Genomic DNA, 18,918 nt, shown 5'->3' with positions numbered 1-18,918 from the left:
CATGACCATCCTTGCCACATTCCAGTGTACGATAGCTTGCACCTTTCCAGAAAAGACATATCCTTGCCATATCTAAAATATTGCCATCCTAACATACACCTGTAAAATGCTGAGTCAAGGTAGAAAATGCAGGTGTATTTCCAGCCACACACCTCTCTTCAGAAAAAAAAAAACAAGTTCATATTATGATAACTTATCAAATACTTATTAATTTCCTCTGAAATTTGTTTTTAGGAAATAAGGTCAGTAGGGAGATAAGCTTAGGTAATTGCTTGGCTGTTACAGACAGAGAACCTTTATGGTACTGCATAGGTACAATAAGTCTATAGAAAATGCCTCTTATTAAGTCCTCTGGTATGAATAAAAGGCTGGACTTAAAATATTCCCAGTGGTAGAATGGATAGAGAATAAAACTTGTGAGAAACAACTTTAAGATCCGTTAAGAATGTTTAGACATCAGCTTATATTTTCACTTTATTGAGTTCAGTATCCAAAGTCTATTAATAATAAATCCCAGCTCTGTCCTTGAGCATTTCAAGGTTACAACCTGGCTGGACTTCCTCTTAGGGTGCTATAAATTCAACTTTGTCACCTGTGTGTGCACTTGCAAGAAATGGGATGCCATTATTTTGCAGTTTGCAGCTAGGGGTGAAGTTAAACTACCCAGTTTGGACACTTTCAGAATTTGGGGCCACTTACCAAACTTGCAATAAAAGGCTGAATTCTCATTAGGTCACTTGCCTTTTAAATGAATATTTTTATGTAGAAAGCTATAACATACCTGACCCCCTGTCTGGATAGAATATACTAATATATATGGATAGGATGCACACACACACATAGAATTTTAACTATTATTTCAAAAGAAGACAAAAGGATATACCATACACAATATGGCACAGAGAGAGTAGAAGCAGAAATGCATGAGACTTTAATTTTTTACCACTATCTGTGTGATCTTAGGTAAGTCAGTCTGTTTTTGCATTTGCAAAGTAGGAATAATTAAATATTACTGACTTCACAGGATTTTTGAGGTATTACAGTTATATAATTTTAACAGGGTAATATTACTGAATGTTTAAACATTTCTTATATATCCAAGGATCTCTAAAAATCAGGGCAAATAGGGAAGGAGTATGGAGAAATCTATGTCCTTTAATAATACTTTCCATGTAGGAGCTCCTGTCCTCCTCTTTTTTATATTCTGATTATTTTGAGGAAAAAATCCCCAGGTGATAGTAATACCACCCCACCCACCTGTGCACCACTGATTTATTGCTAATGGGTTGTGTAAGGCAGCAATCAAGGTCATCTTCCATTCTGTGAATCTCCACTGTATCCGTCTGTTTATCAGTGAATAAAAAGGCAGCAAAGCATTTTGCAGTGGTGTAAATTCTAAGATTCCAAGCAAATTTCAGTCATGTGCTGCTTAAACAATATGTGTCCCACTAATATCAAGTTGAATTTTGAAAGCTCTCTTAGCCAGCTTTCCCAATGTCACTTGTAAATGTCTTGTGGAAAGTATCACAAGGCCATTGTAATTGCCTGAGATGTAGGGCCTCAGAAGAGCTGTTGTTTTTCAGTCTTTATGTGGTTGTCTCCTTTACACCCCCCTGCCCCCAATCCATGTTTCCAATGTATTTGGATGCCATGGTCCTCTAGATCTCTCCCACCCCTTTTTGCATTTCTTTGTTTTCTTTCTATGGTTATGAAAGGCACCAAAAGGAGAAAGAAGACTTAAAGAATCATAGCCTAGATGTATTTAAATTTGGAGCAGCTACTTTTTATTGTTTATTAAATGGTCATTTGTGTCAGAGATTCTATTTGTATGAAAAATAAAGATGAAATTGTCAGCCTAGGATAGGTGCCTTTTTAAATTTCAGCATGTACACTTTCATGATGACTGTTTTATCTTTCCCTGTTAGGGAACTTTTCATATTTCAGGTGACCACACTGACTTGCGAATGCAGTTTGGCGCATGAAGAAAATGGGACGCAGCATTCATTTGCAATTTTATTTTTTAAAAATGAAATATTCAAAGTATTTTTTCTTTCAAATATCGACACATAATGTTTAACTTTGAGTATTTACAGCATGTTGTTGTGGTGCTCTTATAGAAAAATGCATGCTTCTGGCTTGAAAGCCAGAGCAAAATGCAAAAGACCATTTAACTGCAGCCAGAAAACATGAACCTATACAGTATCCAGTCACTTTTCAGCACAGGAGTGAAAGCAGGAATACAAAATTGGAACCTATTGTTTCCTAACAACATGGCTCAGGCCATTATAACACAATTTTCAGTATGATTAGAACCTCTAACTGTTGTTGTATAGAAACTGAAAATCTTGGCATACACTGTAAACATCTTCACTTTTCATGAGAAAGTAAGCAGCTAAAGAATATTTTTCTGACTTAAAGGCTGTACTTCTCTTTTTCACCTTCTCTCTTACTGATGCTTTTGCCAGAAGACTAGTAAAGATTTCGACATTGTCATGACTCATACAAGTAAAATATTTTTCAAGGATACAATCTGATATACTAACATTTATTTAAGAGGTTAAAGTCCACCACTAAGTCTAAGGAAAGATTTTTAACTGCCAAACACATTTCCTTTGACAAATAATGTAGGATGACAACTGCCAAGACAAAATCCACAGCAAATTTAACTCTAAGCATTTTCAGTTACTGTTTAGGAAGACATTTCTTCTTACACACAGTAGTATATTTGGTCCTTAATAGCTTTCCTTTGAAGGATACACTAAAATAACAGTCACTATTTTGTGGTTGAATACTTCTGTGTTGTTGGTTGTTTTCTGTTTTTCTTTTGTTTGTTTTGCTTTTTTTTTTTTTTTTCAGAAAAAGAGACCCTTACAGAAGGCTGTGCAAGAGCAGTCTGAGATTTGAAGTACAGGTCAGCTATGTACTTGAGTTCCTCCAAGAAAACAAGAATATTGCATCCAATCTGCAGTCTTCTGTTTTGCCACAAGCTAAAATCCACTCAAATCTCTCCAAGAGTTTCTTTCAACACTTTATTATTGTACTTTTATTTCTATTACAACTGGACTCCATTCCAAGTACCCTTGCATGAACACTTCTTTATAAATACAATAACTTTGTCCTGACACTCTCAAGTGGTATTATAGTGGGGCCTGATCTGTTTAAAAATACTGCTTTTTAAAAAGGAAAGAAAGAAAAAGAGTAAAAACCACATGGTGTAATGCTTCAAACTATGTCAACAGTGAAGAGAAAGAAAAGTGTTATGAAAACTATAGCTTAATTTTATAACTCTTCATGTAGTTAGCATGTGAATTCCAAATTATATATTATCAAGTTTTAATACATTTGACTATGCTTTATATATTACATTACACTATATTATATTATCTATATATTATAGATCTAGATAAATTGACAGTAAAAGACACGCTTATTTTATTAATTATTTTGCTGGGTTAAAAATAAAATATATGCTTATTTATATGACAAGTATTTTGCTGAAAGATAGTATTCATTGTGTTTTATTTCCCTTTCCTTCAGGAGTCATGCTTCTAATCAATAATGATTAGAATGACAACTAAAAATAAATGTATTTAAATGCCTGTTAAACTATGTAACTTTTCAGCTCATTTGGGTCGCTAGACTGTAGTGCAAGAGTAAACACAACACAAAACAAAAAAGTACAAATAAAAGGGCCTAACTAGCAGAAAGAAACAATGACGGTGATGAAGGAGTACCAGACTCCAGCCCAGAATGTTCACAGTAGAGTCCGAGTACTATGCTCTCACTCAAACTTTCTTGAATGGTGTGTGACTATGCCGTGTTAGCTGCCTCTGTCTTCTGGGTATGAGAAATTTGTTATCTCTCTTCAAAATGCTTTTAACATAATCAGGAAATGCAAGTGAATTACACTTCAGAACTTCAATTAAATTCAATGAAGACATTCTTTCTATTAGGCTGAATAGGAAGCCATGTACTCAATATCTCCATGTTTTTATTAAGAAATGCCAGCATATATTTCTCTTAGATTTACTACTCATAATTGCCAGCCTTTTTTTTTTTTTTTACAAGGGCAGGCACCTGGAATTAAACCCAGGTCTCCTGCATAGCAGGTGAAAACTCTGCAACTGAGCCACCGTTGCCCACTCCAGCCTTTTATTCTTTCCTCCTCAAGCCTTTGGGAGTATTAAAGAGAACAGTAATAGTTCAAGGCAGTATTAATACCACATCTTTTAAGTGACAAAAGCACATTTTCTGAATAATCCAAATATGACTTTAAGAAAGTAAATGCATAAACTAACTAAATATTACAAATACTGTTCAAGGTAATTACTATCAAGTAAAAGCTTCAAATATTTGTTTTTAATGGACATTTTAAACATTTTGAAAATGATACATCATCAGTGAATTGAAAAAAATGTATAATCGCTTAAAATATAAGCAAAATAAACTCTAATATTGATATCTTGGATTAATGATAAAATACATCATCACATTTATGAAAGTACTCACTATATACAATTCATAAATTATTTTCCTATTGATTTAAAAGAACATTAGAGATTCTAGGAACTTAAGGTCCATTTTTAGGTTGGTATGGAGGTATTCAAATTTCCAAAAAATTTGATAGTAATTTTAGAATTCTATCCTGAATATATATTGTATCATTAGCATAGGCCTGATTCAAGAAAACCCCAATAATATGATTTGAGTATGGATTAGCAATTTCTTGAACTAGTCGCACTTCCAATTAAAAAGAGAGATGGAGTTAATCATAAATTCCCTCTTTTTCTTGCAATATATGTGTAAGAACATGGTAATCCCAACCTGAAGGATTTGGAAATGAAATGTTTGAATACTGTCTGCATGTCCTTGGCTTTTGCTCACTCTACTTTAAAAACCTTAACATGAGCCTGGTTCCTGATTTTGCGTGTTTTAGAGAAAACATCATTGCAAAGCAAGGCAATGACCTCACGCTGCCCTTAGGTGGTAGCTGGAAACAATCCAAACTGTAACATTCCATTATAAATATTATAAATTCTCCTTTAGACATAGCAAATGTCCAGACTAGGTGATGAAAGTGCTGAAGCTGGCTCAGGGGAATTTGCTACAGACCACATTGTTCTGTCATATATATTTTTTGTGGTAACTTACAATTACACAGCATTTTACAAATGGTCTTTTTGTCACTGGACACAAATCTCCCAGGTCACCAAGGGACTTCTTTTCCTGCAGGGTTCAAAAAGATTGAGACACTGCAGCAGATATTAACACTAATCCTGATCTTTTCCAAAATTTTAAATTATCTCTGAACAAAACAACCCCTCCTGGAAAATAGTTATTTTCCTAGGTAGGCAAGATGATTAAATGAAAATAAATGAAGGGTGCATGGGTGGTTCAGTGGTAGAATGCTCACCTTCCATGTGGGAGGCCTAAGTTCGATTCCCATAGCATGCTTCCCTCCCGTAAAAAATAAATGAATAAAGACAGAAAATGAAAATAACCAAAGCATATAAATTATGTTAATAAATATAGTCTGCCTCTATATAATTAATTGAAATGGTTTAGATTGGAAGGGGTTCACTTAACTAAATTTCCTGAACATGGCTGGAAGGTGTTCAATAAATAATTGTACGTTTGAAAGATAAATTTAAGTGGGCTGAAACAATGTGGCAGCAACTACTGTGATGTTTGGTTTGGTTTTCCCTTTGGTACTTTCACCTTAGTACTAGGTCTATTTTTTAGAAAGTTTTGGCTGTTATGAAATTCTGCAGTAGTGGTTGATGTGCTTATTGGCATCCCAGGCAAGTATGCCTGCTAAAGTCTTGTTTTTATACTAGAGTCATACTTTTTAGTAAATTACCTTTCATGTGCACAAAACCATTGGAATAGTGTATAAATACTAAACTACTAATGTGAAACTATGGTCAAAACACACTCTATATATAAGTGAGAAATTCCAGCATGGGTCAACAAAAGCTTTGCTTACATGATTCCAATGTAGCTGGACAATTTGGTTAAAAATGTAGTCAAAACAGGTGCTGTGGGAGAAGTTAAATTGACCAGCTCTTTTAGCATCATGTAGAACAAGCAAATAGTGGCTATTCAGTCTGATTACCACGCCCACAGGTAAGCCTAGTAGGCAGAACCCAGCCACTGCACGTCAAAACACAGCACAACATGGCATTTACTCTAACAAGCAAGGAGGAATAATCAGGGAGGAATGGCAAATGAGTCCTGACTTTAGGAAATGGTGGCTGAGGACATTTTATACTTTTTCAAAAAAAAAGTTTCCTGTAACAGGTTGGAAAATGTGAAAGGGATGGCAGTCTTTGGAAATGCAAGGTTCAGATGCCATTGCACCACGTTTTAAATAGCCTGCAAGTTTGCCAAAAGTTAAATATTAAATTTTGTGTCACAAACAGAGACATAGAACCTTGGGTTCTTTCTATACATTTGCCTTGACAAATTTAATGTGGTGCTTTCTGAAACGTTTTGTAGCTGCTTGAGTTCTACTTGTGTTATTTTGAATACTGCCATACAAGAACTAAAAGTCTCTGTCATTTCTTAAAGAGTTTAAACAAACAATATTAAAATACCATCTTCTGTTACATTGAAAGGCAGTTGGATATGTTTTTCCTCCATATTTATATACAGAGTTCTGATCTAGAAAACCAATACAAGAAACCATTTTATGTTTTAAAAACAGGCAGTCTTTGGTGACGCAAAGGCAGAGATTTTTTTTGTTACCTTCTGCCTATTTCACTCTGTCTCATAAAGTGAATATTGTTGGCACTGTCAGAAAGTTCTAAATACTGCTCAACAGACAAAACAAAATACCCATCATAACCTTGTACCCTACCAGTGCTCAAAAGCTGCTGCTTTTCTCCCTCTGTCCATGCCCGAATACCCTCTTCCCCTTCTTGCAGCTTTCTTTGTTCCTTAGTCCAGGCCTGGGCCACAGCACGTTGTCTGGCAATCTCCAACACGTGATTCTTTTCCTCTTCCACAGTTGTCCCGTACCGGATGTTGAAGCACAAAGCCCCATGCTGGAGCTGGATATCTGCAAAACGTCTGGTCCTCCCATCCAGCACAGAAGTCATCTGGGACACGGTGACATTGACACCATTCTCCAGAATTCGCCTCCCTCCAGTGTTACCAATGAGCACCAAGTCTTCCTCCAGAGACCCAAGCTTAATGAAGTAGTGCGTGTCCCTCCCCTCTATGGTAAAATGCAGACTTTCCAGGTAATGCGCATTATTGAGAATAGCAGCAAGCCGCCTGCTATCTTCATTGGCTACTCCTATAATATCAGCTGTCACAATGCCATCCTTGATCGAAAATTTTATACCTTTCCCAAAAACAGAAGGAACAGCAGCAAACCTTGGTTGTTTCTCTCTTTCAAGGCATCGTCCATCAGTGTATTGGGGTGTCATAGGAAGTTGGTCCAAGGAAATGAAATTTCTGAGCTGTTTCTGTAGCTCACACTGAATACCCAGGAGAGTCTAGGAAGGAAAAAAAAGGCATAATGTCAGTAGAGCACAGGATTAAACACCAGTCATGCTTGGTAATCGTGGAAAGCAAAGGCTTGCAAAATTTCTTCCGTCTTTCTCTAATTTGCTGTTGAGTGATTTAAAAACAGACCAAATTTGGAATCTCTTCATCAGAGATATCGTAAAGCCTAACAGGTTGACTTCATCAACTGGTATGTATTTCTTGATATCTTGGTTGAGTTAAGCACAAGGAAAAATGTTCAGACTTGGTATCATAGGATCTCAGAGCTAGGAGGCACCTCAAGTTAAGTGGATTCAGCTCCCACAAAATACAGACCTTTTATTTTAACAAATTTAACTAACATTGACTAAATGCTATTATTGCATGTAGAGTAATACATTTGGTAAAGTGTGGTATAAAGAGATGCAGAAGGCATAGTTCTTGTGTTCAAGCAGCTTATGATCTTATAAACAACTATAGCAAATAAGCAAGAATTTCACTGATCTTTTAATGTGGGCTTAGAAAAATCTTTTTATTATGGGAATTTCTGAACATACTGAGAAGTAAAAAGAAAGAGAATAATGAGCCTCCGAGTATTCATTACAAAGCTTTAGCAATTATTGAAATTTTGCTAAACTTATTAGTGAGACTTTTAATTACAAAAAGCATTTTCATACTTTATGTATTTACAGAAAGGGATAATCCTACATTATCTATTTAGAATTTCTTTTTCCTTATATATTTTATACTTAAATGTCAAGCTTTCTGACCCAAATTTCAGTTTTCTTTTGTTAATGTTAAAAATTTTTTTTGCAAACACAGATAGTCATATATATATTTGTATGCTATATGGCAGGGGTCACATTTCGTTCTTTTTCCATGTGAGTATCCTGTTACTGTAGCATCATTTGTTAAATTTTTGTTGATTTGTTTGTTTTTTGGGAAGTACCTGGGCTGGGAATTGAACCCGGGTCTCCTGCATAGCAGGCTAGGATTCTACCGCTGAACTACCCTTGCACCTCCCAATAGTCCTGTTTTTCTCAGTTGAAAATAAACGCCCCTTCTTGTTTTCATTTGTACCTCATGTTCCTGATGAAATCATGTGAAGAATCTTGCATGCTTTTGGTATTCCTATTTTTTCCAGAGATTTTAGCCCTGTAAAATTTATTATTTTTCTTTATTATTCTCAGAATAATTTTAATTCCGTTATTTCTGTGTTCTTAATATATTTATCCCTTAAATTATTTTATAATTCGAAATCTGCTGTGTTTATGTCTCTTTATGAGTATTTTTCTCTTTTGTAAGTTTCCATAATTGATCTTGGTAGATCATTCCAGAATTTTAAATGTTCACCTTTCTTCTTGTTTATCTATCACAGTGGTCATCAAGTCACCTGTTAGTTTTTTCTTTTCCAAAAGCTCCAGCTTCCTGATCCTTTCCTCATGGAAGTTTTTTTCTACCTCTTCATTAACCATGGATATTTTGGTGAATATTAAAAAAAGAGAGAGACAAAAATAAGGAAGCAAATATGTGTAATACTACTTCATGGTGTTGGAGGCTCTGCAGTTTTCAGTTTGTTGTTCCTTTAGCAAAGTAGAGAAGGTAAAATTTTTACTAACCTTTCCGGGATCCCACTTTTGAGTTTTTGTTTGAAGCTGTAGAAGCTCATAACTTAATTTCAAATTCTCTAATTCTGGTTTTGGAAATCCAGGTAGTACATTGTGTAACTGGAAACCAAATAGCTCCAACCAACTTCCAATGTCTGTGAGACAAAATTTAAAAGAAAAAAAAGTTTAAAATGTATACACTTAAAAACCTTTGTTTAAAACTGAAAGATGTCCCTCCTGTTCTCAATGTGTTTAGACAATGGGAAATTAAAGATAAAACTCTCCTGTTTTATCACCCAGTCTAAAACATATCATCCTCTTTCTAGAGGGAAATATTTGACTCATGGATAATCACAAAGATAAGCTCAGTTTACCACATTGGAACTCTTAATATGATAGTGGTACTAAGGCAACACTGCCTGGACGGTGATATTAGATTTAATTGATGCAACATAAATTTGAGTTTTTCTTTTATTAGTTATTCATATAAGCTTTTAAAAATGAAAAGCCCACAGATAAACAAAGGAAATACAAAATGTACCAGGATGCAGGAGTATTATGTTTTGTGCTAACTTGCACAGTTTTGCTCACTGTAGAAAACTTAGGAAGAGAGTGAATATGGGCTAATCAACAGGAAGAGGAAGTATATTTACAAAGGCATCGAGATTATGCGATAAAATAAACACCACTGAGTAATCTCAAATTTAGCTTAAAGTTTTGCCTCATTTATATACCTGTGGTATACTTTGCAATATCTTGAATTTTGCCAACTGGGTAATTGTTTTCAAAGGAGTAGAGGTTGAATGGCTTAGGAAGGAGGTTCAAGTGTTTCCATATGTGATGATTAGGCGTTGTCCATCTACCAGCAACAACATCATAATCCCTTTGTCCCAGGTGCACTAATTTAGTAAGGAAATCATAGAGTCCTCCATGAAAACCAATGATGACTTGAAAGTCAGGGTAAGTGTCATGATAGATATCTCCATAAGGAGTGTACAATATCTCTTTTATCACCTGCCCTCGGCTGCTGAACACAGCTAATGGGGTGCCTGTATTATCACAGGCTACGTAATATTCTTCCCCACTGCTTAGCTCCATGGCAATAAGGTGACCTTGGAGATCATAATACAGAGATGTAATCTCTGAACTTGTGTGGTTGTACAAATGAGTAACTCTTATTGGGTTTGCAAGGTCTGCATAAAAGAACTGTAGGTGCTGCCCTAGGCTGGACTTACTGGCGACACGTCGCCCAAGCCCATCATAGTAGTACTTCACAGCCCAGCCAGAAGCCTTATTGTAGGCTTTCTGCAGCAGACCATTAGAATTATATTCAAATATATCATTTCCTCTCTGCCTTAGAAAGCCATCTTCATCCATTTTATACTGAATTTCTCCCAGTCTGGTGATGCGGTCTCGGAGGTCATAACGGAGAGGAGTAAGACGGGCACTATTTCCATGGCTTAAGAGGTTGATGTTTCCATTCAGATCATAGCTATAACGCCACTGGGTTTTATCATTTACAGAAACAGTTTGAAGTTGCCCATCAGCATCGTATTCATAAAAGTATCTTGTTATATTGGCATCAACTCCTACTCTTATATCACATATTACCATGCGACCCATATTATCATATTGAATAGTCATCCAATAGGCAATTGCCTTTAGGATTTCATATTGGACTTCAATAACTTGTCCATTGGCACTGAAGATCTTGGTGTGCTTCATTACTGTAGTAGTTATGACCTGATTTAAATCATAATTAATAACACTGAATTTTCCAAATTGCTCTATTCTACCAGAGACATCAACATATCGGTATAGATCTATGGGCAAAGGGGTTTCATTTATCACAGCTTGCATGCTGGTGACACGAAAGTTGTTGTAGCTGTAGTCAAACCGTGCATTCACAAGACCTTCTTCACTGAATCTGAAAATCTGGCGTCCAATAAGAGGCCCTGTAGGAATCAAAACAAAGCTGGGTGATTAATCTTGAACAATCAGAAAGGTCTAGTTTTATTTTATTAAGTATTGATGCTTCTACATTAAAGATAAAATATTAGATTGACCACTGATATGAAATGTGTCGGCTTATTATCATATATACATATATATATATAGTCTCATAGTGGAAGTCATCAAATATGGAAAATTTAAAAACCTATTTAGTTATGGCAAATTTAATAATAGGATATTCAGAAGTAATGACCCATCCATTAGCCTGGAGTAATGAAACTAAGATTATAAACATGCTTTCTTGTTATAATCACTGACAAAAATGCTTTCATTTCATACTATGAAGTCAGAGGGTTGGGTTTTGACAAAGTCCAGTATTAAAGTCACTGGATTTGGACACTTTATAAAACCAAAGGATGCAATGTATCCAAAGGTTCTGACTTTTGATGGCATTTTGTCACAACTAAGGTTTACAGAGGTTGCATAGAGACTGAACTAGTTTCAGTGATAATCATATCTTGCACCTGCATCTTTGGAAAGGTTTGGTGGTGGGTAAGAACAGCTATACTACGTACTTAGATTTCAGTGTTCTTAAGAACTGAGAAAAATACATGGTATGTTTTTAAGGAATCAGCTTTCATGAAGCCTATGCTATCTATATGTTTTGCATTTTTAATGGAAAATAATTTGATAACTAAAGTGAAAGTTTGTTGGATTGACTATCTATAGGTTAATGCTTCTATATAAAACTGTGGTTGGTGAACATTTCAAAAGAAAATACTGATGCTGTTGAATTTATGGCTGCTCTTTCACAACAAACCTGTTTGCCTGTATCTAATTGTGCAAATGAATCCATCATGCATTAGATGTATTGTCTTAATCACTCCAGAAGATTCTTCATAAGTTAATGTGACTTGAGTGGTATCATAGAGAATCTCAGACAGCCTTGCTTGTTTGGTGTACTTGTATAAAACTCTTCTCCCTGTCCCCAGATGCAGGGTCTGTAGTAGTCGGCCATCTCGACTATAGTCTTGGATAAAAGAAGTGCTACTGTCTGGTGGGGTGTAGATATTCCGGAAGTAACCCACTGAGAGCATGGTCTGTAAGCTGTGGCGCACCATACTAGGCATGGTGACTGAGAGCAGACAATCCGATTGGTCATATTCAAAGATGTAACGCCGCTGGCTATGTAAGAGGAGCATCACAGACTGAAATGAGACAATGGCAAAAATAGCACAATATGTACCATTGAAGTTGAGTTGATTAAAGAAAATATACATTCATCCATTCAACACAAATTTATTGAGTACCTACTATGTGTCAGGCACTGTAGTGGCCTCATATGGGTATAGTAGTACACAAGATGATGTCTATTTTCATAGAACTTGCAGTATAATGGAGGAAAAAGACAACCAAGCAATTGTGATACAGTGTGCTATGTATTATGACAAAAGTACAGGGTGCTTATGGAAGATGGAAGCAGGCAGCTAACCCAGACTTAAGGGGTTAGGGAAGGTTTCCTGGGGAAAGTGACATGTGAGTTGAGACTTAAAGTATGACTGGCATGGCCAAGTGAAGGCAGAGAGGTGGGTGGAGCAGCAGGAGGAGAGTAGTATTCCTGGTGGAGGACACAGCATTTTGAGGGTTTTGATATGAAAAATAACATGGCCTTTTGAGAGAATGAGAGGAATTTTGGGTGGCCAGAGCGCGCGCGCGCGCGCGCGCATGTGTGTGTGTGTGTGTGTGTGTAAGGGGAAAAGGTAAGAAATGAAGTCAGTTAAGTAGGCAAGGTCCAGATGATGCTGGTATTTCTAAGCTATTCTAAGAAGTCTGTACTTAAACATGTCAGCAAGAGGGAGCCATATGAAAGGCTTTAAGGAAGTTATGGAGGGGATTATTGTATAGCTAAGACAATCAAGCCTGTATTTTAGACTGGTCACTGTTGCTTCAATGTGGAGATGGATCAGAAGAAGATATATGGTGAGAAGGACATGCCACATAATAATTCATAGTTACCAAAAGGTATTTATTGACTTCTTGTACTAGATGCCTTCTTGAAAAGTTGTCTATATAATATTATTTTCATTTTTCAATTCATATTTTAACTTATGAGGGAAGCATGCCATTAACAGTGAAGAATTCTCAGGTTATGCAACTCCTAGCCCCATCTGATCTATATTTCAGAAACCATTTTCTGTTGACGTATAATGCCTTGCATCTTACAGGTGTCTCATAAATATTGGTTGATATTTTTTATTTTAAATAAAAACATAAATGGAACTGATTTAAGGAATACTCTACCAATTTAAACTTACTAGCATTTAAATCTCATCTTTTAATAAAAGTAAAAATGGCTCACCTCTGGAGATTCTGATATAAACCTCTAAGGAGTTTTAACTTTTACCTCTTGAGAATTAACTTATCAAGCGAAAGGATTTGGTTAAGCTTTATTTTCTGAAGTTTGTGTTATGAAAACAATAGGTATTTTTCATTTTCTAAATATAAATTATATAAATATTAATGAGTGTGAATTATATGAACAATAAATCATGCACATTTAAATCTTCTAAATATGAAATTATATTCTGATATTAAATATACTTTCTAAAACTGCATATCCTCCTTGTCCTTCCGAGAATTATTGATTTTGAATTTCATGTCAGTACTATGAATTTAAAGTCAGTGGTTATTTGCTTGCTCGTTCATTCTTTCTTTCTTTTCTACCAAACACTATGCCTGTGGATACAGAGTTGCACAAGGAAACCCTGTCAATTCATCACCTGGAAAAAAAAAACCGTGAAACACTGCAGCCTACAGTTTCACAACCTTGACCTCTGAAAGTCCTGCTGGACAAAGGTCAGGGGACTTGGAAATCCTGTGTGGACATGGGAACAGGAATAGAGAACCTCCTCTATTTCCCAAGGCAGGATTCAGCAGAACCAGAGGGGAAATTTCCTTTGAATGGGGCAATAGATAGAAGGGGAGAGGGCGATGAGACATTACACAAGAATCAGTGGAAAATAGCTTTCATTTTCCCCTGAGTTACAAGTCAGATTTCTCAACTCCTTTCCTCTCTCTTCTGTCAGTTTGCCGTGAACAAATAACCACTGCCACCTGTTTTGTGGGCCAGGCACCACCACCATATGCCGCTACCCTCCCCCACCTCATTACTGGGCCATGCCTTTTCAGTTGCTTCATCAGCCTTGCTAAACATTTTTAGCATATCGTTATTGTATTCTTTTCCCAGTTCCCATACTCCAGCCTGCAGTAAGCCACTGCTTGAATCCTGTTCCTAGGTGATGCTGATGGTGCACTGTCTCTAAAGCTCCCTAGTCTGTTTTAAAGCTTCCTGCCAATAGCAAAAATGTGCATGACGTGATTAGAAATCTCGTGAATGTAACTATTGTGTTGTCAGAATGCCGTATTGCCCTGATTTGGCTTTTCTTTCACTTGAGAGGGCATCATTATCAGTTTCTTCAAAAGCAATGCTTATGACTCCATTCAGTATTCACACTGCTAAAAGGCCATTTCTTTATTAGTTCGAATAAGAGAGTGGGAGATTTTTTTTAAAGAAATTAATTAAATGATCCTAAAAAATATCATTGAAAAGAAGAAGAAAAAAAGAACAATCATGGCTGTATACTCATGAACAAGGGTAGAAATGGGACAGTTAGTAAAAATTTAAAAATTCGAAGCATTCAAATGATCACCAGATGGCAGTGGTGGGCCACCTGGAAGTGCTAGATAAAGACTGCATTATATACCTCTATGCCTTTGAAAACTACAGCCCCCAAAGAAGAAATTTCATGTAAATGTATCAGTCTAAAGCATACTATTAAATAATTATAAAATATATTTAAATGAATTTTGAAAATAAAGTTCTTAGGAATGAATTAGGAAACTGAAAGATTTACTATAATACAAAATTTTAGCTCCACAAGTCTTCAAAATATAATTAACTGAGAAAAGTCTAGTAAATCAAGATAGAGAGCCAATGACCACATAGAAAAAATTTAAGAAACAGCAATTGATTTTTTAATAGAGAAGAGATCGTTTCAGCAACCACAGCCATTAACCAAATAATTATTTTTCTCCTAATGGCTACAAGCCATTTGCGCAGGAAAATGATATGTGTTACTTTCACTTACTCTAGAGGAATTCAACTATTTTTTTTCAAAATTTCAGCATGTAAAGGTTAAAAAATCTGCTCTTGCTTTTAAATATATCATGGTATAGGTATGGCAAGCAAGTTTTATGGAGGTAATACCACAAGTATTTTGAGGTATAAAGAGAGATATATTATGAAGTTTGAGATTTCTTCCTCTCAGATATACTTCAAGAGGCAGTCTCTTTGTCCTTGTTCTACCCCAGTCATACCAAAAGAATGTGCTAGCAAAGGCCCTGTTAAAAAGAGGGCCAGGAGTGAAGTGAGATGCTTCAGGGCTCAGTACCCCCAACAGAAGCTTTGAAAAATCAGCAAGAACTGGCAGAAACATCTTTCTAAAAGATCCCCCAAACAGTTAAAGGACTGCAGTAACAGGGTTAGGGCCAAATCAAGAAAAAGGACACTTAAAAAAGTAGGATCTTAAGACACCTTGGCTGATCTCTCCCCAGCCCCTCACTGGCTCATCACAGAGACAGCCTGTGATCCAAGTGTGGCTCTCTGCTCTTGGTTTCAAAGGAAATAGAGTAACCCTTGTGCTCATATTGGGAGAATGTATGTCTGGCCCAATCTATGTGGTGGTAGTCTGAGACTTGCTGTCCTTTAGCTTGCTCTGGGTATAGAAGGCAGCTCACCAAGCTCTAGTAGAGAACATTGTGGGACAGCTGTCAAGTACTGTCTGGGGCAAGGGATTGCTGGCTGTAGGACATACAGTGCAGTGCCTGGGACCTTGAGAAAACTGTTTATTAGGGAAGAGGGGACGTTCATATCATTGAAAATGCGGGAATTCCCAGGGACACATGTGCATGACCAAGATGACATGCATATGTAGAAATGATCAGGACAGCCCCTATGATTTGACTTCGAGCTAATCTCTGAGCTTTGTCTAGATAAGCTCTGAAGGAGAGTGCTTACACAGGTCAATCTGCAAAGATGGGGGCAGATGTTTTCCTCTTTCTTTTTTTGTTACCTCATGGCATTCAAGGAAAGCTGTGTCCAAATACTATCTAGGTAAAAGCTTAAGGAACAGATGTCTCAGTGTTTAAATTGAAACAATAACACACTAGAATATCAAAATTTCCAGGGTTCAACAAAAGATTAAGAAACATTCAAAGAAACAGGAAGTGATGGTCCTGTCACAGGAGACGATTAAAGCATTAAAACTACCAATGAGAAGTTCAGACCTGGAACATACCAGAAAATGACTTTTCTTTTTTTTGTTTTTTTTTCACATGGGCAGGCACCAGGAATTGAATCCAGGTCTCCGGCATGGCAGGCAAGAATTCTGCCACTGAGCCACCATTGCACCACCCCAGAAAGTGACTTTTAGAAAATTGTCTTAGGGCGGGCCACAGTGGCTCAGCAGGCAGAGACCCAGGTTTGATTTCCAGTGCCTGCTCATGCAAAACAAACAAACAAAAATGTTAAAAAATAGTCTTAAAATATGCTGAAAGAGCTAAAGAAAAACATGTATAAAAAACTAAAGGAAACCAGGAAAACAATACGTGAACACAAAGAGAATATCAATAGAGAGATAGAAATTACAAAATGGAACCAAAAAGAGTTGAAGACCACAGTAACAGAAATCAAAAATTCCCCAGAGGGATTCATTAGCAGATTGGAGTTGGCAGAAGAAAGAATCAGTGAACTTGAAGATAAGACAAGCAAAATCATCAAGTCTGAGAAGCAGTAGAAAGAAATAGTGAGGAAAGGTGAACAGAGCCTGTGAATCCAGTGGGACACCATCAAATGTACTAATATAGACATTTTGGTAGTCCCAGAAAGAGAAGAAAGACAGAAAGAATCAGAAAGAATAATCAAAGAATTAATGGCATAAAACTTCCAAAATTTAACAAAAGAAAGGAATGTACACATCCAGAAGCTCAACAAAGTCCAAACAGAAAAAACCCAATAAGCCCATGTCACGCTGTGTAATAAATCAAACTGTCAAATGCCAAAATTAAAGAAGGAAATCTGAAAACTGCAACAGAGAAGCAATAGGACATAAAGAAGGGAGACTTAATAAGATTAAGAGCTAATTTATCATCAGAAACCATGAATGGAAGAAGGCAGTGGGTTAAATACTTAAGGTGCTGAAGGAAAACAACTGCCAGCTAGGAATTTTATATGTGGCAAGACTCTTTCAAAAATGAGGGAGAGATCAAGACATTCTCAGATAAAGAAAAAATGGAGGAATTTCATCACTACTAGACCTGCCCTCAAGCAATGTTGAAGGGAATTCTTCAAACTGAAAGGAAAGGACACTAAACTATGGTTCAAAGCAGCATAAAGAAATAAAGACGTGGTAAAGATAACCATTTAGGTAATTATAAATGCCAGTATTGTTTTATTGTATTTTTGTTTCTGAAATCAGGACAAGACAAGGATGCCAAAAATCACCACTGTAATTCAACATTGTACTACAAGTTCTTGCCAGAGAAATCAGGGAAGTAAAAGAGACAAAAAACATCCAACTTGGAAAGAAAGAATTAAAACTTACCCTATTAGTAGATATGATGCTATATACAGAAAACCCTGAAAAAATTCACAACAAATCACCTAGAGGAATAAATGGATTCAGCAAAGTGATGGGGTGTAAATCAGTTGTGTTTCTATAGACAAGCAATGAGCAATCAGAAGAAGAAATCAGGGAAAAAATCCATTTGTAATAGCAACTAAAAGAATCAAATTATCTAGGAATAGCTCTAGCCAAGGAATACAGGACATGTACAGAGAAAACTACAAAACATTGTTAAAAAGAAATTAAAGGAGACATGCATAAGGATATTCCATGTCATGGATTCAAAGACTAAATATCATTAAAATGTGAATACTACCTAAAGCAATTTATAGATTCAATGTAATCCCAACAATATTCTTTGCAGAACGGGATTGCTAATTATCAAATTTTGGTGGTAGTCCAAGGGGCCTCAAATAGCTAAAGCCATCCTGAAAAAGAAGAATGAAGTTGGAAAAGTCACATTTTCTATTGTAAAATTTATTAAAAAGGCTACAGTAATCAAAATCACATGGTACTGGCACAAGGACAGATATATAGATCACTGGAGTAGAACTAAGTGCTCAGAAATCAGCCCTCCCTTTTATGGCCAACTGATTTTTGACAAGGTGGCAAAGACCACTCAATTGGGAAAGAATAGTCTCTTCAACAAATGGTGCTGGGAAAACATTTGCAAAAAAAAGGCGACTCCTGCCTCACACCTTATACAAAAATCACCTCATAATGGATCAACGACCTTAATATCAGAGCTATAACTATCAAACACCTAGAAAAAAATATAGGGAAGCATCTTCAGGACAATGGTTTGGGTTTCCACCCAAAGTGCAAGCAATAAAAGAACAAATAGATAAATGGGGCCTTATCAAAATGAAATAGTTTTATTCCTTGAAAGACTTTATCATGAAAGTAAAAACTATAATCTACACAATGGGAAAAAATATTTGGAAACCACATATCTGATAGAAGATTACTCTCCAGAATATATAAAGAAATCCTTCAACTTACCAACAAAAAGACAAATCACCCAATTTAAAAATGAACAAAAAACTTGAACAAATGTATCTCTAAAGAAGTTATACACATGGCCCAAAAGCACATGAAAAGATGTTTAATATCATTAGCCATCAAGGGAATTCAAATAAAAACCTCAATTGGCACACTACTTCACACCCATTAGAATGGCTACT

At 36.1% G+C, this 18,918-nt stretch overlaps 1 protein-coding gene across 1 annotated transcript in view; it reads right to left on the bottom strand.

Annotated features, from left to right (window-relative positions):
- Positions 1–2,066: 2,066 nt before the first annotated feature.
- Positions 2,067–18,918, bottom strand: part of TENM1 (teneurin transmembrane protein 1) — a 1,173,786-nt gene continuing 1,156,934 nt past the window's right edge. Inside the window, exons 30-33 of the mRNA XM_077145946.1 lie at positions 11,872–12,259; positions 9,833–11,053; positions 9,111–9,253; positions 2,067–7,502 (exon numbers count right to left, since the gene is read on the bottom strand). Of these exons, the coding sequence (XP_077002061.1) occupies positions 6,744–7,502; positions 9,111–9,253; positions 9,833–11,053; positions 11,872–12,259 (2,511 nt within the window). The 3' untranslated portion in view covers positions 2,067–6,743. The remainder of the gene's footprint in view (positions 7,503–9,110; positions 9,254–9,832; positions 11,054–11,871; positions 12,260–18,918) is intronic.

Source organism: Tamandua tetradactyla, chromosome X (genome assembly GCF_023851605.1).
Source record: "Tamandua tetradactyla isolate mTamTet1 chromosome X, mTamTet1.pri, whole genome shotgun sequence".
NCBI lineage: Eukaryota > Metazoa > Chordata > Mammalia > Pilosa > Myrmecophagidae > Tamandua > Tamandua tetradactyla.
The sequence above is the reverse complement of the archived record's forward strand: the minus strand, read 5'-3'. Positions and strand labels throughout refer to the sequence as shown.